The 25,569-nt window shown below is 47.0% G+C and overlaps 2 protein-coding genes across 2 annotated transcripts in view; both read left to right on the top strand.

The window, feature by feature from the left end:
• Nucleotides 1-25,359, top strand: part of LOC133359641 (E3 ubiquitin/ISG15 ligase TRIM25-like) — a 48,789-nt gene extending 23,430 nt beyond the window's left edge. Inside the window, exons 5-6 of the mRNA XM_061578113.1 lie at nt 21,725-21,840; nt 24,726-25,359. Coding sequence (XP_061434097.1) covers nt 21,725-21,840; nt 24,726-25,267 — 658 coding nt within the window. The 3' untranslated portion in view covers nt 25,268-25,359. The remainder of the gene's footprint in view (nt 1-21,724; nt 21,841-24,725) is intronic.
• Nucleotides 14,212-16,874, top strand: LOC133359639 (uncharacterized). Its single transcript, XM_061578111.1, has 2 exons — nt 14,212-14,335; nt 15,030-16,874. The coding sequence occupies exons 1-2, from the start codon at nt 14,312-14,314 to the stop codon at nt 16,755-16,757; spliced, it is 1,752 nt and encodes a 583-aa protein (XP_061434095.1). The 5' UTR covers nt 14,212-14,311; the 3' UTR covers nt 16,758-16,874.
• Nucleotides 25,360-25,569: the final 210 nt, after the last annotated feature.

Raw genomic sequence — 25,569 nt, 5'->3', positions numbered from 1 at the left:
AGGGATTCAAGAGGGATTTCAGCTGGGACCAAAGTCAAACCAGTATGCAGAGTTGGTCGGGGTACACATCGCTGTCCAGATGGCATCCGATAACCAAATACGGACCATGGTGGTGTGCACTGATTCCAACTACGTACAGCACAGCTTCCTGCACCACCTACCCATATGGAAAAAAAACGAGATGAAGAACCATAGGAATAAACCAATTCGCCATCGAGAACTATTCGAGGCCATAGATAAGATGGTTCAGAACAAGGATATGAAGATATTTTGGAAGAAAGTCAAAGGGCACTCCAAGATACCTGGTCAAGAGAAAACTGGGAACGACCAAGCAGATGCCATAGCAAAAGTGGGAAGCCTGGAAGGCACCCCGTGGAAGCTAGAAGACCAAACCGACAGAGACGGACAACAAGAGTCGACGAACCAAGACATCGCCGTGATAAGACTGGTCACAAGAAGTGGGAAGAACCCGGCAGAAGCTGGAACCAGAGCCCAATTGAACAGTGCCCAGCCTTCCGAAGACCTGATCAGAATGCAACAAGAGGACGAAACACTAAAGACACTCGCCGATCATATCCAAGATCCAGCAGGAAAACCAATCACTACTGACAACTTGAATGACAACAAAGAGCTCGAGATCATGCATAGCCAAATCAAAAGGTTCTCAATGCGAAAAGGGCTACTGGTATACACAAACGAAAAAGACGGTCGACCTAGATGGGTAGTCCCCTCTCAATATCGAGAAATAATGTTACAACACGCCCACAATGAACCGTGCAGCGGCCACCGATGCGAGGTGAATACGGGACAGATGCTGCGACAGGTGGCCTACTGGCCAAAAATGGGGGAAGACATACACAAACATGTGTCCAACTGTCTCGTGTGTTGTAAGTACCAGCCAACGACCTCACAGCATAGGGCACCCCTACAGAGGAGGGGAGCAGATTATCCTTGGTCCAACCTACAAATCGACTGGATAGGACCTGTCAACCGATCAACCAAAGGGAACAAGTACATGCTAACTGTGACCTGTGCATTCTCTAAATGGACAGAGTGTTTACCAGCACCCAACAACACCGCGGAAACAACCGCTATACTACTGATTAACCAAATATTCAGTAGATGGGGCCTACCGTCAACGATCGATTCAGACAAAGGAAGCCACTTCACAGCCGAGGTCATCACAGAAGTGTGGAAGATGTTGGGAGTAAAAAGACAATTACATGTCGCATACCATCCACAATCCTCAGGACAGGTGGAAAGAGCCAACAGGACCATCGTGAGCCTCCTAAAGAAATATGTGTCTACCACGGGCCGCGACTGGGATACGAAACTACCCCTAGTCTTGATGGCCATGCGAGCCACACCCAACCGAGCTACAGGCAGGACACCCTTCGAGATCATGACAGGGAGGCTAATGACCCTCCCAGTACACCTGTTATATGTCCCAGCGGAGGACGAGACCCCGACGGCAATGACGCCAACTGAATACCTGACGGGACTCAATAGTCACCTACAGAGCACATTCGCTATGGTCAGGGACCAGTTGCAAGTAGAGGCTCAGGGGAGCAAAGCATACTATGACCAAAAAGCCAGCCACGCAGAATACCAGCTAGGAGACCAGGTGTGGTACCTCAATTACGAGAAAAGGAAACAGAAGTGCAGGAAATTCCTGCCTTCCTGGACAGGACCACACGAGGTTGTTGACAAAATGTCCCCAGTCGTATATCAGCTAAAAATCACAAAGACAGGAAGAGAGCAGCAATACAAGTGGGTGCACATCAACCAAATCAAACCGTACCCTGTGCTGGTGGAGCGAGATGAGGAATAAAGGTGGAAAAGGGGGGGGGGGAACTAAACTAATGGGCTTATCACACTACAATAATATGTAACATGTTTTCCAGGGAATGGCAGCCCTCCTGCTCACGCTCCTGCTAACGTACCTTGCCAAGCTAGAAGGGAGCCAAGAGCTGATCAAGCCAGGACCAGAATCCGGGGTGATGCTGAGAGACTCCTCCAGCTTCCTAGTAACCGAAACGAAAATAGTAACCCAACAAGTCTATGTCTCCTTGGAACCTGCCTTGGTGGTAAAGAAGCACTTCGGGAAGTTACCACCCCAAGCCACCCAAGCAACCCGAATATGGTATTATGACTTCCTAAGATATAGTGAACAGAATATCGGAACGATCCTGAAGCAATTACAAAGAACCATGATACTTCCCCCCACCACTGTCAACCTAACACGTTCCAAGAGGTCTATCGGCCTGGGAGGGGTCTTTGGAATACTATCCGGTTTTAGCTCCTTAATCACACTAGGAGTATCCATATCCAACGCCGTAAAGATTGGACACCTCACGCAAGGTATCGAGAATTTACAGCTCGATATGCATCAGATCCATCAGCAAATACAACACCAACAAAAGAATCTGGTCGAAATGGGATCCACCCTCCGAGACACCGTGGTTCTCGTAAACCTACATTCTATCATGATTAACTTAACATTCCAAGAATTGAGTTCTGCAATCCGAGGTCTATACGAAGAAGAGAGTATTCGAGAGCCAATTCAGTGGGTGATCCAAGACTTGTTGCGTAGCATCAGCGGCAGCGTCAGTGATCTTATACAAGGACAAATTCCGTCATATCTGGTAACTCCAACACTGATAAAAGATGTGCTACAAGCAGCATCCCCGGAAACAATCAGTCCAACTCAAGTACAAATTGCCTTCAACATGGGTACAGCCACACCCATACATGTGGACCCCCAAACTAGACAGCTGGCATTTTTGCTAAATTTACCCCTGGTCAAACCCGGAAATGTATTTCGATTGCGGACAGTATTGAACGTGGGTACATGGAATAACGACATTTACTCCAAGATGGAAACTCCCTTAGTGGTGGCCTACCAGGAAGAAGGCCCCCTTAAGTACCTGGTGCCTGACCTAAACCTGTGTCAAATAATGAAAGAGGTTCATTGGCTCTGCCCAGGGGAACCATTTCTGACCAATACAGCAGAACTAATGTGTGGTCTGTCAAACCTAAGCTCCAAGGAAACTTGCAAGTTTAAGCTAAGTAAACCCAAAGAAAGAACCGGAACAGTGGCCATGATAGCTAATGCCCAGTGGTTGATTAGCACCCCTCTAGACACGGCAATTGTTTCCACCGATCAACACTCCATAACCATGGAAGTTCCGATTCCAAGCCACGTCGCACTGGTCACAATACCAAGAGGAACATTCGTACGCATAGGGGACAAGGTATTATATAACCTAGACAAAAGCCTACACCAAGCGGAGGTAGAAATAGTAGACACATTCCGAGGCCACAAGTTTGAGATAAGCAGCACTCTGTCCAACTTGTTGAACAGTAAAGAATTCCATATGGTGAAATTATCCCTCAGCGAATCAGAGATTAACATAACAGATCTTACTTGGGCGACCGAAGTGGCTGGATATCAGCGAAATCAACAGATGGGGATGGGAATCACAGGGGCAACAGGGATGATCATACTAGTCCTGGCTATTCTAACCTTAACATACTATGTGGCCAAAATGAATGCCGAACTTAAAAGACTAATCGCAGGCACAAGCCACCTACCATTCGAGCCCAGGAACAGGGATAGAGCCAAGGCCTGATGATGCCACCCAAGAATAACCGTAGAGACTATTTTTTTAACGATATCTCCTATAACACGTAGTCAATAGAATAATTTTTCCCTCCCTTATCGTTTTACCTTCCTTTAGAATTTTTTTCTTTTTTTTTTCCTCTCTTGTCACATATAACCGTGTTAAGTTGTGACACGTACGCGCGCGTTGTAAGGAATAGCAGCAAAACTTGAGGACAATCGATGGTTCATGATGGAAGAAGGGTATACATTTTTTTAAAAATAACCCGTGGCCATTTGACCACTGGTCATTTTTAAAAGGGCGGAATGTTGTATCCTAACCCTTCTTCCAAAATTAAGATTTATAATATTTGATGATTTTTATATATTATCTTTTTACTTGTTTTTTTAATGAGTGGAACACACCAAAGCGCACCAAACTGCAAAACACCAGGTGTTGTTAAGTAATGAACTGGAGGAGGGCTAGGATGGCAGAATTTGCAACCTTGCTTCAAGGGAAGATAAGGCCTGATGAACGGGCACATGTCACCCGTGCAGGCGGCAGAGACAGTGGGAGTGTCAGCCAGACATAGTTAAGGCAAAAAGCCCAACCATCCGCATTGTTTTAAAGTAACATCAAAATTCGAAATTCAACAACAGAGTAGGCTAAATTATCGATCCTCGCGCTCGCTCAAATTGGAGACCAGGCTGCGAGCTACCTCAATGAACCATTGCCCATTTGCTAATCCAATACTGAATGTTAATATTACTGAAGTCAAAACGAATTCTATGACCTCAGCACATGGGCAAATAATAGGGCAGTGTCGACTCAAAGGCAATGGAAGAAAACAGAGGCGCCTTTGTCTAAATCACAACCACAGAAAGCCAGGAATCATCACTGATTGTGTGTTCAGGGATTCCGAGCTAGTTAGAACACGTGCACACTGAGGGAACAAAGAAGTGGGTCAGCTCAAGGCTGTGTGCACAGGGGAGTGAGCTGATTTAAAAGAGTGTTGTATATCTCTCAAGGCGGGCAAGACCCAGCTGAATAACAAGGCTGCGGGGGTCACCAGAAGTTCGCATTCGCCTAGTTAAGACAAAAAGCTCAATTATTCTGTATTGCTATTAAAGTAACGTTAAAGTCGGAATTTAACAACAGGGTAGGCTAAAGTTATTGATATTCACACCCACTCCAATTAAACCAGGCCACAAGTTACGCCTACTGAACCATCACCATCGTTAAGTCAATGAAATGTTATTTCCATACTTTAATACTTTCTATACAACTCGACCCGAAGCATATGACAATCAGAACCTTCCTAAGTCAAAATTGAATCGCACCCAGACAGGAGCGAATAGTCGATATAAGGTTGAAGAGGGAAGGAAATTAAGAGCACGGCGAACTGCAAACGTAAGCAAAAAGCCGGGAACAACACCAGCCCAGCAACAGCGAGTCGAGCTTCGACAGGCCATAAAGTAGGAATAATAACTCCCGGGGTCAGGGGACACAAGAAGAAGCAGGCAGACAAAAACCAGAACTGACTCCAAGGTTCAACCGCCCTCACCTACTAAGGAGTGACGGAAATTAATAAGGCCTTGAGTTAACGGCGTCAGCTGGACGGCAACAACCACGGCGAGCAGAGATAGGGTGGGGCAAAGACTGCGGGGCTATGAAATGCAACTTCGTGTCAGTAAAGCTCTGACAAACAAGTTAAGTTAAAGACATCACAATACATAATATCGCACATAACATCAATGTTAACGCTATTCACCGTAAACTATATTCCGCTTATATAACCATGCAGGACACCAAGGAATACGAATTCCTAGGATCAAGAAGCTTACCCCTTGACCTAAGATATCGGAAATAAGTTAATAGTAATAAGTATATGCATGAAAAGACAAAGTAAAACTTATGAAAGCCAGGATAACGGGATGAATCACCACCAGGTCGAATATAATACATAATAAAAAAAACGATGTTAAACCCAGGGTCGGAGAGAAAGGGAGATCCCGGCCGTCTTTGTATCCCCGCAGCGCGGGATAGGAGTGTGTATACGCTCGGGGAAACACCTCCACTTGAGTCAAGCACCACGATGGGAAACGACAGACCTTAGGTTACATACAGAATCATAACTGTGAAATAGTAAGGGACAAATGTTAACTTAAAACTTTTTAACCATTTCTTTGTGCGCCGGGTCGGAGAGAGTGTTGCCCCTCCCTCCAGGTTGTGCAACACGAACAAAGACGCCTATGAGACGATTTGTAACGTCTGTGTTTTGGGTTCATGAAGAAGGCCAAACAGAGAGACGACCTCGAGGCAATTTGTAACACCTGATTGTTTGCTCGTGGGTTTTAGGGAGGGAGTGGGACAACGGAATACCGTGAGTGATGCACACAAGGACATACGGACGTACGGACACACACATGGACACACCTGCCTACGGACAGATCCTGACACAGCAAAAATCGAACAAGAAGCCCCGCCTTGTGGGCGGGATCCAGGGGGATTTTTCGGCATAAAGTAAAGGATCCTGAGCATTGGAAATCAGTGCGACGGGAGGGTCGACTCAGGAACGAGTGCGACCGAGTGGGTCCACTCAGGAGTGCGACCAGCGGGTCCACTCAGGAGTGCGACCAGAGGGTCGACTCAGGAGCGAGGGCGACCAGCGGGTCGACCCAGGAGCGAGCTCGACCGGGAGGGTCGACTCAGGAGCGAGCTGCGACCAGCGGGTCGGCTCGACTCATCTTCAGCTCGTCAACCTCTGCCGAGTCGGAGGTCTCTGCTGCCGCCGGAGTGGTGAGCATCGCGGTTTGGCGACGACCCAGAGCTGCGCGGTGCGAGCGGGTTGTGGGCGCCACCTACCGACCGGGTTCCGAACTGCGACAGCGTATCAACAGCCATCCGAACCAGTTCACCACGGTGACAGGGGAGCGACTGATACGTATGACACGCACCGCCCCCTCACCACACGACCACCAGGCGTCTGTTTGACACAAAGAATCGACTCCGAACACTGACTATTCAAGACAACTCTTACCACTCAAACACACTCGAACCCATAAGCCATCCGTGGCTGGGAAGGCATCACAACGAGACCGAGTGATGGCCATCCATCGTTTATAAGAGTATTCGTAATTTTTATCTTTAATATTTAGTGGGCTGTACTCTTAATCGCATAAATTCCCAACAGATCCATCAATACGAACTGATTCTTGGCACCTCCTTCCGCCGAGTCACGTGGGGAGTGGTGGCCCACCGGATCCTTATCAGGTGATCTGGTCCCCAATTAGTAAACTTGGTATAAGTTAACGATCTTCGGAAAAGGAGCACCGTCGCAGGCCCTTACTCCGAGCCGTTCTGTTGTCAGATAACCTGCCGATGTATCTGTTGAGATTGGTGCCTTTAAGAATAATAACTGTTTTTGATTGTGTTTTTTTTTATCGCCGTATAATCTTTCAAGTATCTTTCAGTCATAATCGCCGCACGTACTCGCATCCTCTACAGAATATTCAACTGTCCCGTGACCCAAGGTGCTAACAACGTGATAAGGGTTGCGTATGATCAATAAGGAGTGCGGTACTGCGTGAACAATATTGAGTATAATCATTCATTAACGTTAAGGTTTTCTTAGCATAGTATTTGCATATTTTAACGACTCTCTCTCTCACTAACAACCATCGCGTTATGCGGGATCCATGTGCCGTTGTCAAAGTGAAATCAGACAATCGTTGATGATACTGTATTGATGCCGTGTTGACGTTCCGGGATTGAGAGTTCGCATACTATATCATAGTTAAGGTTGAATTAGTAATAAATTGATCAATACAGAAGTGGTTGTGTGATTCTTTCCTGAAATCTATGCATAAGATCTGCTTCTGCGTTGAGATCTGAACTTGGTGACCTTAATAAACACACTAATACATACTCAGTAAATGTTAAAGCGATAACGGGGTGAACCGGGGACCTAAAATATAACCACGAATACACCCTCTGGGAATGTTAAAGCGAGAGGAGACGAACCTAGACAACGATGCCGAGTTAATCTAAGTTAATCTTGCATACTTACACCCACTCGCATAATTAATACGATTACCTCTCGAATTGGCATAATTAAAATGTGCATAATTACATAAATTAACATATTTCCGGATAATTACACATTTGGCCAAATTTCATTTAATTATTATTATTTTCACTGAATATTCATAACCCACATATACAACATAATATTTCACCCACCCACGCATACAACATAACAAATTTCGATAACCAACAGATACAACAAAATGGGTGGCGTCGCCCGGGATTTCTCGCAGACAGGTTATGCATGAATTCAGGAACGAATCGCTGATGTGTTAATCAAAGTGTTGTGAACTAACGTTGCCTTGTGATTGTAAACGGGGGTATACAAACAAAACGCGCTCTGAAGGGAATACCAGAGTAGCAGAGTATAACAAAGACAGCTGGGCTGAGATTATTTGCTTGAGTTGAACTGACGCATCCTGTGATACAATTGTTTATATGTGCTCTGAAGGGGAATTCTAGAGTAACTCACGACGCACATGAGATGTTAGAATTAAGATACACTCTTAAGTCTATTAACCACACTACATAATAGAGATGGCACAGGATCCACAACATTCTGAGTTTGACACACCAACGCATAACACTGATACAGAGTGGACCTCTGAGGAGGAGATGGAATCTATGGAAAAACAATATCGGGAATTTGTGTTAAAACGTACTGGACGGACTGCTAGCCAGCAGACGGAGCAGAGAGATATATGGGAGGGGAGCCATACAGAAGATGTTAAGGCCCATAGAAGGAAACTACTTAAGGACGTGATGAAATGTGGCAAAGCCAAACGTGACGTAAAAATTGCAGAAATAGCGAGGGTAGACTCGTATCTCCTCGCACAGACAGACAGAGAAAGATTATGGAATGAGGAAAAATTTGAAAGGGAGAGACAAGAGAAACTGTCCTTAATGGTGCAGGTAGAGCGTCTGCACGCCCTCGTGAGAGAGAAAGAATCCGCACTAAATGCACCAGTGAAACACCCAGACGTTGATACACAGAACACATACGGGAGTAACAATTTACCACACTCCGAGCCACGTGGACGTAGCCCAGGGCCAGATCCCACAATGAGTATGGCTACTATGCAAAGCAATTTTGACTAAAGTAACACCCTCGCAAATCGAGGAGAGAGAAGAGGAAATAATAATACGAACGGGAAAACATGAGGCCGACCACCCCAACGTTAGAGAGAGACAAATAATTAACCCTAAGTCATCAGGATACACTGTAATGATAGAGCGGAAAAGGGCGGAGCTGGTGCAAGACGGGAAACATGACATAAACAGCACACCAGGCAGACGCACGCTACGCAAGTATGACCGACATGATGCAGATGACAGAGACAGCTCACCAGAGAAACGCACCTCGCACAAACACGACCAACACGACACGGGTAACAGGAGCTCACCAGGGAGACGCACATCACACAAGCATGAGCCATGGGATAAGCAGAAATCACCGAGCCAAGTTGACCCACGTAACAGGTGCAAAAGGCACTACAAAAGTTATGTTAAGCAGAGCCACCGTGATGGTGACGGCTCATCTGACACTGACTCCTCTGACGATGACCAACACGACACGGGGAACAGGAGCTCACCAGAGAGACGCACATCACACAAGCATGAGCCATGGGGTAAGCAGAAATCACCGAGCCAAGTTGACCCACGTAACAGGTGCAAAAGGCACTACAAAAGTTATGTTAAGCAGAGCCACCGTGATGGTGACGGCTCATCTGACACTGACTCCTCTGACGATGACCAACACGACATGGGTAACAGAGGGAGCTCACCAGAGGGACGCATGACATGTAAATATCACCCATGCAAAACCACCCGCACCACAGATGACAGAGACAGGAATCCCGATAACCATGAAGCACGAGACAAACATAAATACAACACCTCACCTAGCAGGCACCACACACGTAGTAGGCAGCATGAAGGTCAAGGACAAAAACACTCACCACATAGACACCGCTCAAGGAGATCACGCACACCAACCCACAAGCACGAATCACAAGACCCACATAAGGAAAACAAGAGACACAAGCAACGGGACAGATACGAATCCTCGGACAGAGGGAGATCACGACACAGACACGGGACACATGACAACAGTGATAGTGGAGACAAGGGTAGCTCAAGGGAGCACTCCTCAGGAACCGACACCACTGATGACGAACAACACACTTTTAACAGTAAGACACTAAAACTAATGGACAAAGCACTCGTGAGAATTCCCTATTTCGATCCACATAACAAGAACGGGGATATCCACACTCACATAGCTACAGTAGAACAGGAGGCTAAGATCCGGGGTCTGGGTAAATCAGCAGAAAAGGCATGTTTATTATCAAGGAGCCTACATGAACCCGCCAGACCACGGGTAGCCTCCCTGCCAAATAGGGTGAAGAGTGACTTTAAACAATTGAGCCGAGCAGTAGTTAAGAGATTTGGGGAATACTCCACACTATCCGAAGGATTGAACGCGGCAAAGTTGATGACCCAGCGTGTAGACGAAGACCCACGAGATTATCTCCTGCGCCTTAAGAAAGCATATTACGCAGGGGACGTGGACAATGCCCAGGGAGATAAGACAGTCTTAAAAGTGATGTTCTTCCAATCATTGAGACCTGAAATAGTGAGAATAGTAGGAATGATGTTGGACCCCGAGACTGCCTCCCTACGCCAGATTGAAAGCAAGGCCCACACGGCCTGGGTGAACGGACGGGAAACCACTGGCATAGCCAAAACCCACATCGTCACCAGAGATAAAGAATGCCTCGATCTGGAGGGAAGCGAATCTCCAAGGAATAATATTAGAGCCACACGGGGTGGACATGAATTCCCCCAGGAGAGGGTGCCTAACCCAATAGAATCAACACCCGTCCACAACACGCTGAATAACGTTCCACGTGGGGGGAGGAACGAGGCCAGAGGAACCTGGCACCCACAGCCGCCACCACCATGGAATGCAGAAGAGGGCGGAGGCTGGAATTATGGAGGAGGAAGAGCGAGTGACGGGCCATACCTACCCCGCGGAGGCCGACGCCCACCAAACCAGTCACCATATCGTCCCCCACTGCCGCCTCCACTAGCAATAGAGCATAGACCACCGTTAGCTAACAGGAATCGATATGCTCACCACATTAGGATGGAAAAAGAGCTCCTAGGGAGTATGAAGACTCCCATGCAAGTAGCGAAGGGAAGAATACCAACTATACCCACACAGGAGGAGGACACACCCAGAGCAAAGGTAGCCCAAGTGAACGTAGGGAAGACAAGAAGCCTCGAAGCAATCACCGAAGTGGTACCAGAGGGAAAAGGGTACCATCTGGGGGAATTGATTCCCGTAGGACCAGTCGGACGAGTCCACGTGGAAGTAATACTGCAAGACACCCTGACCAGCCAGGGCCTTTGTGATACTGGAGCAGAAATATCCATGATATCCAGAGAATTATTTGACGAACTCCAGACTGCCCTCCAGAGGAATAATGAAACACTACAAATGATGCCAAGTAAACTTACCTAATCAGGATGTGAAGGGACCCACATGCGACCATTGGGCAAAGTTATGACGAAGTTGACGTTCAACAAAATCAACATGAACCATCCCCTATATGTCGTACAATACCCAGGAAAAGAACTGATTATTGGGATCGAACTACTGAATCGCCTGAAACCCATTATGAACCTTGAATCCCGACGAATTTGGGCACAGTCAATGCCGGAGCAACAAAGGGACTCAGAAGATGAAGACGTTATGAGAGACTCCACGGGAATCCAAGTGATAACACAAGAGCTCGACGACCTATCAACGACAATCACGAACGAAGACGAGCTCCCAGCAGGAATTCGAATCACTCAGCTAATGACTAACAGACTGAGAGAAGACCGAAAGGAAGCCGACTTAGAGTCAGTATCACCGAATGACCGTCCCCTCATGGAGTATATACCGCCCCCTGGAGGCCAAACCGACGAACTGCAAACTGAGGAAGGAGAACACAAGGGCAAGAGCGTATTACCCTCGGATGAAGCCAAGGCAACTCAACCGATAGTAACGCAAAAGGAACTTTCAATTGAGCCGCCCGAAACCACGAAGGCCCTAGATCCAAACCAAGAGAAAAGAGTCCTTACAATAGAAGAACAAATAGAACAACAAATTGAAGCAGCAGACGCCCTAGAGAGCGACACTCAACGAGACGAGCTACGACAGCTGCTCCAAAAATACAACTTCCTGTTCTCCAAAGACTCCTATGATTGTGGCAAAACCGACCTACATGTGGTATCCATTCCCACACTGGAGGGAGCACCAGCGGTATACGTGAAACAATACAAGATTCCACTGGCCGCCTATGAATCGATCCAAGAAACCCTAGAGAACCTACTCAAAAAGAACATAATCCGGGAATGCAACTCGACCTACAACTCACCCATTTGGCCAGTACTAAAACCCACGGGAAAATGGAGACTCACGATCGACTACCGACAACTCAATAAAACAGTTCCCCTATCTCGATGGCCAATGGCAGAAATCCACCACGGTCTCGACCAAATAAAAGGCGCAAAGGTACTCACCACAATGGACCTAGCAAATGGCTTCTGGACCATGCCAGTAAAAGAAACCGATCAATACAAGTTGGCCTTCACCTTCGACGGAATACAGTATACTTGGAATCGCTGCCCGTTCGGATACTCGAACTCACCCGCAGACTTCAACATATTCCTCCACAAGGCGATGGGCGACGCAAAAGAGCGAGGCACCATCGTCTACGTCGACGACATACTAGTCAAGGACTCCTCATGGGAAGAACACCTCGAGAGCCTCCAGCATACCCTCGAGCAGTTAAAGGAAGCAGGCGCAAAGATTTCAATACAAAAAGGACAGTGGGCACGCAAAAGGGTGGACTACCTCGGGCTCCAGGTCGGCACTGAGGGAATGTTACCCCAAACCAAAAGACTTGAAGCCCTCCTCGCACTCAAATCGCCCACCACAGTCACGACCCTTCGGAGCTTCTTAGGGATTTGCAACTACCTTCGACAGTTCGTGGACGACTACGCAGGAATCGTTCGACCCTTAGTTAACCTACTGCAAAAAGACGAACCATGGGAGTGGGGACAGGAACAGGAAGCCGCAGAAAAAGAATTAAAACGACAGATCACAGAGGCATCCTGCCTAGCATACCCAGAGAAAGGGAAAGAATACTACCTGGAGACCGCATACTCAGATCATAGTATCAGCTCGGTACTGTACCAGAGACAGGAAGCAGAGAAACGAGTTATTGCCTATGCCAGCAAAGCCCTCCGGAGAGTGGAGATGAAGTTCTCCGAGTGTGAGAAGGCGATATTTGGAAACATCTGGGCCATACAACATTTTCGGAACTTGTTGAACGGAGAGAGGATCATCCTGGAAACGAATCATGAATCCTTGGCATACCTCAACAGTAAGAAGATTCGAGAGGGCCGCGAAACCAGCAGCCGAATAGCCAGCTGGGCACTGACACTCCAAGGCCTACCAATCACAGTGAAATACGCAAAAAACAAGAAAAGTCCAACTGCCCAAGGTCTTGCCGATTTACATGATTGTACCTTTGACAGCATAGAAGCAGAGGACGAAAAGATACCTCCGGAGGACAACAGGTACCTGCCCTTCAGGAAGGAGACATGTGCCGACCTACCAGTGGTATACATCGATGGATGCTCCAAGATGAAGGAGAACAAGCTTCACGCTGGGTCAGGAGTCATTTGGGAAACTGGCCCACTCACAGGGATTCAAGAGGGATTTCAGCTGGGACCAAAGTCAAACCAGTATGCAGAGTTGGTCGGGGTACACATCGCTGTCCAGATGGCATCCGATAACCAAATATGGACCATGGTGGTGTGCACTGATTCCAACTACGTACAGCACAGCTTCCTGCACCACCTACCCATATGGAAAAAAAACGAGATGAAGAACCATAGGAATAAACCAATTCACCATCGAGAACTATTCGAGGCCATAGATAAGATGGTTCAGAACAAGGATATGAAGATATTTTGGAAGAAAGTCAAAGGGCACTCCAAGATACCTGGTCAAGAGAAAACTGGGAACGATCAAGCAGATGCCATAGCAAAAGTGGGAAGCCTGGAAGGCACCCCGTGGAAGCTAGAAGACCAAACCGACAGAGACGGACAACAAGAGTCGACGAACCAAGACATCGCCGTGATAAGACTGGTCACAAGAAGTGGGAAGAACCCGGCAGAAGCTGGAACCAGAGCCCAATTGAACAGTGCCCAGCCATCCGAAGACCTGATCAGAATGCAACAAGAGGACGGAACACTAAAGACACTCGCCGATCATATCCAAGATCCAGCAGGAAAACCAATCACTACTGACAACTTGAATGACAACAAAGAGCTCGAGATCATGCATAGCCAAATCAAAAGGTTCTCAATGCGAAAAGGGCTACTGGTATACACAAACGAAAAAGACGGTCGACCTAGATGGGTAGTCCCCTCTCTATATCGAGAAATAATGTTACAACACGCCCACAATGAACCGTGCAGCGGCCACCGATGCGAGGTGAATACGGGACAGATGCTGCGACAGGTGGCCTACTGGCCAAAAATGGGGGAAGACATACACAAACATGTGTCCAACTGTCTCGTGTGTTGTAAGTACCAGCCAACGACCTCACAGCATAGGGCACCCCTACAGAGGAGGGGAACAGATTATCCTTGGTCCAACCTACAAATCGACTGGATAGGACCTGTCAACCGATCAACCAAAGGGAACAAGTACATGCTAACTGTGACCTGTGCATTCTCTAAATGGACAGAGTGTTTACCAGCACCCAACAACACCGCGGAAACAACCGCTATACTACTGATTAACCAAATATTCAGTAGATGGGGCCTACCGTCAACGATCGATTCAGACAAAGGAAGCCACTTCACAGCCGAGGTCATCACAGAAGTGTGGAAGATGTTGGGAGTAAAAAGACAATTACATGTCGCATACCATCCACAATCCTCAGGACAGGTGGAAAGAGCCAACAGGACCATCGTGAGCCTCCTAAAGAAATATGTGTCTACCACGGGCCGCGACTGGGATACGAAACAGAAGTGCAGGAAATTCCTGCCTTCCTGGACAGGACCACACGAGGTTGTTGACAAAATGTCCCCAGTCGTATATCAGCTAAAAATCACAAAGACAGGAAGAGAGCAGCAATACAAGTGGGTGCACATCAACCAAATCAAACCGTACCCTGTGCTGGTGGAGCGAGATGAGGAATAAAGGTGGAAAAGGGGGGGGGAACTAAACTAATGGGCTTATCACACTACAATAATATGTAACATGTTTTCCAGGGAATGGCAGCCCTCCTGCTCACGCTCCTGCTAACGTACCTTGCCAAGCTAGAAGGGAGCCAAGAGCTGATCAAGCCAGGACCAGAATCCGGGGTGATGCTGAGAGACTCCTCCAGCTTCCTAGTAACCGAAACGAAAATAGTAACCCAACAAGTCTATGTCTCCTTGGAACCTGCCTTGGTGGTAAAGAAGCACTTCGGGAAGTTACCACCCCAAGCCACCCAAGCAACCCGAATATGGTATTATGACTTCCTAAGATATAGTGAACAGAATATCGGAACGATCCTGAAGCAATTACAAAGAACCATGATACTTCCCCCCACCACTGTCAACCTAACACGTTCCAAGAGGTCTATCGGCCTGGGAGGGGTCTTTGGAATACTATCCGGTTTTAGCTCCTTAATCACACTAGGAGTTTCCATATCCAACGCCGTAAAGATTGGACACCTCACGCAAGGTATCGAGAATTTACAGCTCGATATGCATCAGATCCATCAGCAAATACAACACCAACAAAAGAATCTGGTCGAAATGGGATCCACCCTCCGAGACACCGTGGTTCTCGTAAACCTACATTCTATCATGATTAACTTAACATTCCAAGAATTGAGTTCTGCAATCCGAGGTCTATACGAAGAAGAGAGTATTCGAGAGCCAATTCAGTGGGTGATCCAAGACTTGTTGCGTAGCATCAGCGGCAGCGTCAGTGATCTTATACAAGGACAAATTCCGTCATATCTGGTAACTCCAACACTGATAAAAGATGTGCTACAAGCAGCATCCCCGGAAACAATCAGTCCAACTCAAGTACAAATTGCCTTCAACATGGGTACAGCCACACCCATACATGTGGACCCCCAAACTAGACAGCTGGCATTTTTGCTAAATTTACCCCTGGTCAAACCCGGAAATGTATTTCGATTGCGGACAGTATTGAACGTGGGTACATGGAATAACGACATTTACTCCAAGATGGAAACTCCCTTAGTGGTGGCCTACCAGGAAGAAGGCCCCCTTAAGTACCTGGTGCCTGACCTAAACCTGTGTCAAATAATGAAAGAGGTTCATTGGCTCTGCCCAGGGGAACCATTTCTGACCAATACAGCAGAACTAATGTGTGGTCTGTCAAACCTAAGCTCCAAGGAAGCTTGCAAGTTTAAGCTAAGTAAACCCAAAGAAAGAACCGGAACAGTGGCCATGATAGCTAATGCCCAGTGGTTGATTAGCACCCCTCTAGACACGGCAATTGTTTCCACCGATCAACACTCCATAACCATGGAAGTTCCGATTCCAAGCCACGTCGCACTGGTCACAATACCAAGAGGAACATTCGTACGCATAGGGGACAAGGTATTATATAACCTAGACAAAAGCCTACACCAAGCGGAGGTAGAAATAGTAGACACATTCCGAGGCCACAAGTTTGAGATAAGCAGCACTCTGTCCAACTTGTTGAACAGTAAAGAATTCCATATGGTGAAATTATCCCTCAGCGAATCAGAGATTAACATAACAGATCTTACTTGGGCGACCGAAGTGGCTGGATATCAGCGAAATCAACAGATGGGGATGGGAATCACAGGGGCAACAGGGATGATCATACTAGTCCTGGCTATTCTAACCTTAACATACCATGTGGCCAAAATGAATGCCGAACTTAAAAGACTAATCGCAGGCACAAGCCACCTACCATTCGAGCCCAGGAACAGGGATAGAGCCAAGGCCTGATGATGCCACCCAAGAATAACCGTAGAGACTATCTTTTTAACGATATCTCCTATAACACGTAGTCAATAGAATAATTTTTCCCTCCCTTATCGTTTTACCTTCCTTTAGAATTTTTTTCTTTTTTTTTTCCTCTCTTGTCACATATAACCGTGTTAAGTTGTGACACGTACGCGCGCGTTGTAAGGAATAGCAGCAAAACTTGAGGACAATCGATGGTTCATGATGGAAGAAGGGTATACATTTTTTTAAAAATAACCCGTGGCCATTTGACCACTGGTCATTTTTAAAAGGGCGGAATGTTGTATCCTAACCCTTCTTCCAAAATTAAGATTTATAATATTTGATGATTTTTATATATTATCTTTTTACTTGTTTTTTTAATGAGTGGAACACACCAAAGCGCACCAAACTGCAAAACACCAGGTGTTGTTAAGTAATGAACTGGAGGAGGGCTAGGATGGCAGAATTTGCAACCTTGCTTCAAGGGAAGATAAGGCCTGATGAACGGGCACATGTCACCCGTGCAGGCGGCAGAGACAGTGGGAGTGTCAGCCAGACATAGTTAAGGCAAAAAGCCCAACCATCCGCATTGTTTTAAAGTAACGTCAAAATTCGAAATTCAACAACAGAGTAGGCTAAATTATCGATCCTCGCGCTCGCTCAAATTGGAGACCAGGCTGCGAGCTACCTCAATGAACCATTGCCCATTTGCTAATCCAATACTGAATGTTAATATTACTGAAGTCAAAACGAATTCTATGACCTCAGCACATGGGCAAATAATAGGGCAGTGTCGACTCAAAGGCAATGGAAGAAAACAGAGGCGCCTTTGTCTAAATCACAACCACAGAAAGCCAGGAATCATCACTGATTGTGTGTTCAGGGATTCCGAGCTAGTTAGAACACGTGCACACTGAGGGAACAAAGAAGTGGGTCAGCTCAAGGCTGTGTGCACAGGGGAGTGAGCTGATTTAAAAGAGTGTTGTATATCTCTCAAGGCGGGCAAGACCCAGCTGAATAACAAGGCTGCGGGGGTCACCAGAAGTTCGCATTCGCCTAGTTAAGACAAAAAGCTCAATTATTCTGTATTGCTATTAAAGTAACGTTAAAGTCGGAATTTAACAACAGGGTAGGCTAAAGTTATTGATATTCACACCCACTCCAATTAAACCAGGCCACAAGTTACGCCTACTGAACCATCACCATCGTTAAGTCAATGAAATGTTATTTCCATACTTTAATACTTTCTATACAACTCGACCCGAAGCATATGACAATCAGAACCTTCCTAAGTCAAAATTGAATCGCACCCAGACAGGAGCGAATAGTCGATATAAGGTTGAAGAGGGAAGGAAATTAAGAGCACGGCGAACTGCAAACGTAAGCAAAAAGCCGGGAACAACACCAGCCCAGCAACAACCGAGTCGGGCTTCGACAGGCCATAAAGTAGGAATAATAACTCCCGGGGTCAGGGGACACAAGAAGAAGCAGGCAGACAAAAACCAGAACTGACTCCAAGGTTCAACCGCCCTCACCTACAAGGAGTGACGGAAATTAATAAGGCCTTGAGTTAACGGCGTCAGCTGGACGGCAACAACCACGGCGAGCAGAGATAGGGTGGGGCAAAGACTGCGGGGCTATGAAATGCAACTTCGTGTCAGTAAAGCTCTGACAAACAAGTTAAGTTAAAGACATCACAATACATAATATCGGACATAACATCAATGTTAACGCTATTCACCGTAAACTATATTCCGCTTATATAACCATGCAGACACCAAGGAATACGAATTCCTAGGATCAAGAAGCTTACCCCTTGACCTAAGATATCGGAAATAAGTTAATAATAATAAGCATATGCATGAAAAGACAAAGTAAAACTTATGAAAGCCAGGATAACGGGATGAATCACCACCAGGTCGAATATAATACATAATAAAAAAACGATGTTAAACCCAGGGTCGGAGAGAAAGGGAGATCCCGGCCGTCTTTGTATCCCCGCAGCGCGGGATAGGAGTGTGTATACGCTCGGGGAAACACCTCCACTTGAGTCAAGCACCACGATGGGAAACAACAGACCTTAGGTTACATACAGAATCATAACTGTGAAATAATAAGGGACAAATGTTAACTTAAAACTTTTTAACCATTTCTTTGTGTGCCGGGTCGGAGAGAGCGTTGCCCCTCCCTCCAGGTTGTGCGAACAAAGACGCCTATGAGACATTTGTAACGTCTGTGTTTTGGGTTCATGAAGAAGGCCAGACAGAGAGACGACCTCGAGGCAATTTGTAACATCTGATTGTTTGCTCGTGGGTTTATGGAGGGAGTGTGACAACGGAATATACCGTGGGTGATGCACACAAGGACATACGGACGTACGGACACACACATGGACACACCTGCCTACGGACAGATCCTGACACAGCAAAAATCGAAAGAAGTCCCGCCTTGTGGGCGGGATCCAGGGGGATTTTTCGGCATAAAGGGAAGGATCCTGAGCATTGGAAACCAGTGCGACCAGTGGGTCCACTCAGGAGTGCGACCAGCGGGTCGACTCAGGAGCGAGGGCGACCAGCGGGTCGACCCAGGAGCGAGCTCGACCGGGAGGGTCGGCTCAGGAGCGAGCTGCGACCAGCGGGTCGGCTCGACTCATCTTCAGCTCGTCAACCTCTGCCGAGTCGGAGGTCTCTGCTGCCGCCCGGAGTGGTGAGCATCGCGGTTTGGCGACGACCCAGAGCTGCGCGGTGCGAGCGGGTTGTGGGCGCCACCTACCGACCGGGTTCCGAACTGCGACAGCGTATCAACAGCCATCCGAACCAGTTCACCACGGTGACAGGGGAGCGACTGATACGTATGACACGCACCGCCCCCTCACCACACGACCACCAGGCGTCTGTTTGACACAAAGAATCGACTCCGAACACTGACTATTCAAGACAACTCTTACCACTCAAACACACTCGAACCCATAAGCCATCCGTGGCTGGGAAGGCATCACAACGAGACCGAGTGATGGCCATCCGTCGTTTATAAGAGTATTCGTAATTTGTATCTTTAATATTTAGTGGGCTGTACTCTTAATCGCATAAATTCCCAACAGATCCATCAATACGAACTGATTCTTGGCACCTCCTTCCGCCGAGTCACGTGGGGAGTGGTGGCCCACCGGATCCTTATCAGGTGATCTGGTCCCCAATTAGTAAACTTGGTATAAGATAACGATCTTCGGAAAAGGAGCACCGTCGCAGGCCCTTACTCCGAGCCGTTCTGTTGTCAGATAACCTGCCGATGTATCTGTTGAGATTGGTGCCTTTAAGAATAATAACTGTTTTTGATTGTGTTTTTTTTTATCGCCGTATAATCTTTCAAGTATCTTTCAGTCATAATCGCCGCACGTACTCGCATCCTCTACAGAATATTCAACTGTCCCGTGACCCAAGGTGCTAACAACGTGATAAGGGTTGCGTATGATCAATAAGGAGTGCGGTACTGCGTGAACAATATTGAGTATAATCATTCATTAACGTTTAGGTTTTCTTAGCATAGTATTTGCATATTTTAACGACTCTCTCTCTCACTAACAACCATCGCGTTATGCGGGATCCATGTGCCGTTGTCAAAGTGAAATCAGACAATCGTTGATGATACTGTATTGATGCCGTGTTGACGTTCCGGGATTGAGAGTTCGCATACTATATCATAGTTAAGGTTGAATTAGTAATAAATTGATCAATACAGAAGTGGTTGTGTGATTCTTTCCTGAAATCTATGCATAAGATCTGCTTCTGCGTTGAGATCTGAACTTGGTGACCTTAATAAACACACTAATACATACTCAGTAAATGTTAAAGCGATAACGGGGTGAACCGGGGACCTAAAATATAACCACGAATACACCCTCTGGGAATGTTAAAGCGAGAGGAGACGAACCTAGACAACGATGCCGAGTTAATCTAAGTTAATCTTGCATACTTACACCCACTCGCATAATTAATACGATTACCTCTCGAATTGGCATAATTAAAATGTGCATAATTACATAAATTAACATATTTCCGGATAATTACACATTTGGCCAAATTTCATTTAATTATTATTATTTTCACTGAATATTCATAACCCACATATACAACATAATATTTCACCCACGCACGCATACAACATAACAAATTTCGATAACCAACAGATACAACAGGGTGTGTGTGGGGGGAAATGCGCCTCAACCGCGGTGGCCGAATGCGCCATGCCGCGACCACACCATATTAAGGCTGGTCGCAGCGCCGCGGCGCAACATAGCACGGGGGAGGTCGTCCAATTCCCTGATCGCCGGAAACCGTGAGAGTTAACCCCGATAAGGGTTTCTCGGATAAAAACCGGTCGGCCAGGCGACCTCCCCTCGGAGCTCTATGGGCGGGGAAAATGAGTGCGGGTGTGTTCATGTGAGGTGAGGTGAGGGGGACGCGGGGTCGGCTCCGTTGCTTGGTGGTGGCGAGGTCGGGGATTTGGCGCCTGCCGAACGGCTTCGCGGCGGCGGCATCACATACCCCCCACACTTTCACACACACACACACAATGTTAGTATACACGCAAACACTCCCAGCACGAGGCCGACTCATTACATCTGGCAGAGGATCGCTCCTCTGAACAAAATAGTTATGCGGTTCAGTTTGCAACTGCGAGTTTGCACTTTCAATCAATGTTATTTTTTATATTCAATGGAAGCTGGTTTGTAAGTACTGGCGTTCGCAAGTCGTGGGCTGCCTGTATTGTCAATGTGTAAAGAGACATGAACCCTCATGAGACTCTGTGTGTCTCATGCTGTGTAGAGAGACATGGACCCTCATTAGACTCTGCGTGTCTCATGCTGTGTAGAGAGACATGGACCCTCATTAGACTCTGCGTGTCTCATGCTGTGTAGAGAGACATGGACCCGCATTAGACTATGTGTTCCTGTGCTGTGAGTGTAGGAGGAGCTCCATCTCCCAGAAGACTCAGGATGACCCAGCCCCCGTCTCCCAAGGTTTGAACCTCGGAAAAGTCATCTCAGTGGGCGGCGTCCAAACTAAACTTATGCCTTTTCTCGGTACGTCCCTCTGCCACGACGATCTTTGTTAGACTCCATTACAGACTCTGCATTGTCGACAAATCCAACCCATTTGGAGGGCATCCTTTATTTCACCAGGCTTGAGTGCATTAATGCAGCGTGACCCCTTGGCAAGGGAGAACTGCGGACATTCAGGTCATGAAACGGGCACCCAGGTGCTGGGTGAAAGATTGTCAACAACACAAAGGGTCTCACTTGTCAAGAGTTGCAATCAACAACAGCAACGTGACAGTGCGTTTCTTGAGAGCAAAAGGGCGACTTTGTAAGCTACGGACGAAGCACGTTCCAGTCCCATCAACCTCATTCAGACGCTGACCATCACACGTGGGTGCAGTGGGTTCACGGTTGGTTGAGGAAAGTGGCTGCTAGGTGAGAATTAAGATGAACGTGAGCCAAATGATAAGTAACTTATTCTACTTAGGGTGCTCACTGCGGGCAAATTGGGATTAAACTGTTCACATAAAACTAAGTGCAGGATGGAGACTGCAGCTGTTTCATAATCGCGTAGGCAGCTTTCACAACCAGGACTTTAAAAAGTACGACGGAATGTAAATGATTGACTTGGTCTCGGAGTTTCGGTGCAAGATCCTCATTTTTCTCCGGGTCTTCCGGTTTTTTCGCTCCACATTTAGAAATCTGCCTTCAGGGTATTTGGCTGCTACACATTTCCACGTGAAAAGCCACTTCGATGAGCAATCAGTATGTGTGGCCAGGTCACTTCTACGCAGTGCAGTGTGCATACTGCTACGTTACCACTCCTCACACTCACTCATTCACTCACTCACTCACCTACGCACACCCCCACTCACCCACTCATTCACCCACTAGATAATATGTTTAACAGTTAGTGTACACACTGGGGGAGCAGTGGGACAACGGCGGACGCGCTGCACAACGTGGGGTCGATTCCTGGCTAAGCAGTGTTGAACTTGGCTAGTGCTGGGATGGGTGACCACCGTGCATAGCAGGTGCTATAGGCTCCGGGGCTCTCTGACCTACATATTTAACCAATTTTTATTAGACCAGGTGCAGGGCCCCACTAAGCTAAGTAGCTCATGTTCAGAAGCGAGCTGGCCGTCACAAATATAGTTCAACCAAATGGCTGACATCATCATCGTCATCACGTGGACATTTATATCAGCAGCCAAATATACATAGAGACCCATATAGATACAGAGAGACCCATATAGATTCTAGACCCATAGTCACACGTAGAAAACACTAAATATACCAAGGGACACATAGAGATACATAGGGACACATAGAGATACAACAAGAACACATAGAGATACATAGACACCCATAGAGATACCTAGACACCTCTTACATATACATATCGACACAGACATATATAGGGACTCAGAGAAACATAGAGACCCATAGAAATACATAGGGACACAGAGATACAGAGAGACTCATATAGATACAGAGAGACCCATATAGATACTGGACCCATAGTCACACGTAGAGAACAATAAAGATGCCAAGGGACAAATAGAGATCCATAGACTGAACTAATTTAATTTTACCAGGCAAGGCTCCACTGAGCTGTGTAGATCTTGTTCAGAAGCGACCTGGACACCACAAACGACAGCTCAACCAAGTGCCTGATATCGTCACCATATGGACATTAATAGAAGCAGAAAAATACTCGCTGCTTGTGGAGGAAAAACCCGGAGAACCCGGCAGAGCTTTGGGCATCAACGTCATTTAATTAAATAAAAACTTTAAACTATTGTGACAGGGTGGGCAGCAGAGGGCAGCGCAGCATGAACCATAGTTGTACTGTACCTCTACGCTTCTACGTTCACGATCCCCACCATCGCTAACGAGCACCGACGAGTTCGGTGAAGTATGGTCAAATAACCTCCCCTCCAGGGTGCACACGGGGCGGGGAGGCGCTCATCCAGCAGCGGAGTGACACACAATGTCTGTGCCTGGATGTGAGAGTGTGCGAGGCTGTGACACACAATGTCTGTGTGTGGTGTGAGAGTGTGCGAGGCTGTGACACACAATGTCTGTGTGTGGGTGTGAGAGTGTGTGAGGCTGTGACACACAATGTCTGTGTGGATGTGAGAGTGTGCGAGGCTGTGACACACAATGTCTGTGTGTGGATGTGAGAGTGTGCGAGGCTGTGACACACAATGTCTGTGTGTGTGGATGTGAGAGTGTGCGAGGCTGTGACACACAATGTCTGTGTGTGCGGATGTGAAAGTGTGCGAGGCTGTGACGCACAATGTCTGTGTGTGGATGTGAGAGTGTGCGAGGCTGTGACACACAATGTCTGTGTGTGGGTGTGAGAGTGTGCGAGGCTGTGACACACATAGTCAAGTTATTGTGGTACTATGATTAATTATTCACTAATTATTATTCACGAGTGATTATCAGTATGTGTATGCAGATACTAGCGAATATTAGTATGTGTACACTAATTCTAACGAATATTAGTATATGTACACAAATACTAACGAATATTAGTTTGTGTACACTAAAACTAACTAATATTAGTATGTGTACACTAATTCTAACGAATATTAGTATATGTACACTAATACTAACTAATATTAGTGTGTGTACACTAATACTAACTAATATTAGTGTGTGCACACTAATACTAACGAATATTAGTTTGTGTACACTAATACTAACTAATATTAGTATGTGTACACTAATACTAACTAATATTAATATGTGTACACTAATACTAGCGAATATTAGTGTGTGTGCACTAATACTAACTAATATGAGTTTTTGTACACTAATACTATCGAATATTAGTATGGGTACAATAATACTAACTAATATTAGTGTGTGTACACTAATACTAACTAATATTAGTGTGTGTACACTAATATTCACCACAGATGGATGCTCACCGACTCTGGACACAAACTCAGCCCACGACCGCCTCCAGATTTCCTCGGATCTCAGGACTGTGACGGTGAGCGGTGTCTCCCAGGGTCGCCCCCATCACCCACACCGCTTTGAGCGCCGGCCACAAACCCTGTGCTCTGAGAGCTTCTCGTCGGGTCACCACTACTGGGAGGTGGACGTGGGGAGCGCGGGGTGGTATGGGGTTGGAGTCGCGTACGGGACGATCCCACGGAGAGGGGGTGGTGCTGAGTGCCTCCTGGGAGGGAGCGACGTCTCCTGGTGTCTACAGAAAGATGGCGACAGCTTCTCAGTGCGGCATGGCGGGGTAGTGACGTCACTGTCGGTGCCGCAGCCTCCGCGGAGAGTCGGGGTCCATCTGGACTGGGACGCGGGGCTGCTGTCGTTTTACAGCGCCGACTCCATGGTGCCGTTGCACTCGTTTAATAAAACTTTCACTCAGCCCCTACAACCTGGGCTGTGGGTGGGGTACGGTGATTCAGTGAGGATTGTGGATCTGAGCGGTGCATCCTGAGAGAGGTGAACGTGAACAGCGCAGAGGGCAGACGCCACCACGACGCACGGCGCTCACCACCCTCGTCACCGCCACGCGCAGCGCGACGCCCGTGACTGGCTGGTGGCAGTTGGTGGCTAGGGGCTCCGTGGCTCTCCATCACAACGGGGCTGCTGAGCGTAAACAATCCTCACAACTTCTTAGGTTTTTTCGGTAAATTCACGTAGGTAAAAAAATAAAATTAATAAAAGTAAAATAAAAATTAAATAAAAAATGTAGCAAGAGCTGAAATAGCCACTATTCTTAAGAATGCTAAGAAACCC

The sequence above is a fragment of the Lethenteron reissneri genome, chromosome 65 (genome assembly GCF_015708825.2).
Source record: "Lethenteron reissneri isolate LAM-NWPU_2019-01 chromosome 65, ASM1570882v1, whole genome shotgun sequence".
NCBI lineage: Eukaryota > Metazoa > Chordata > Hyperoartia > Petromyzontiformes > Petromyzontidae > Lethenteron > Lethenteron reissneri.
Note: the sequence above shows the minus strand (reverse complement) of the source record. Positions and strands in the feature narration are given on the sequence as shown.

Coding starts and splice junctions, on each gene's coding strand:
- LOC133359639 (XM_061578111.1), top strand. CDS start 14,312: ATGTGTCCAACTGTCTCGTGTGTT. Junction 14,336..15,029: donor GTCCAACTGTCTCGTGTGTT/GTAAGTACCAGC, acceptor CATGTTTTCCAG/GGAATGGCAGCCCTCCTGCT.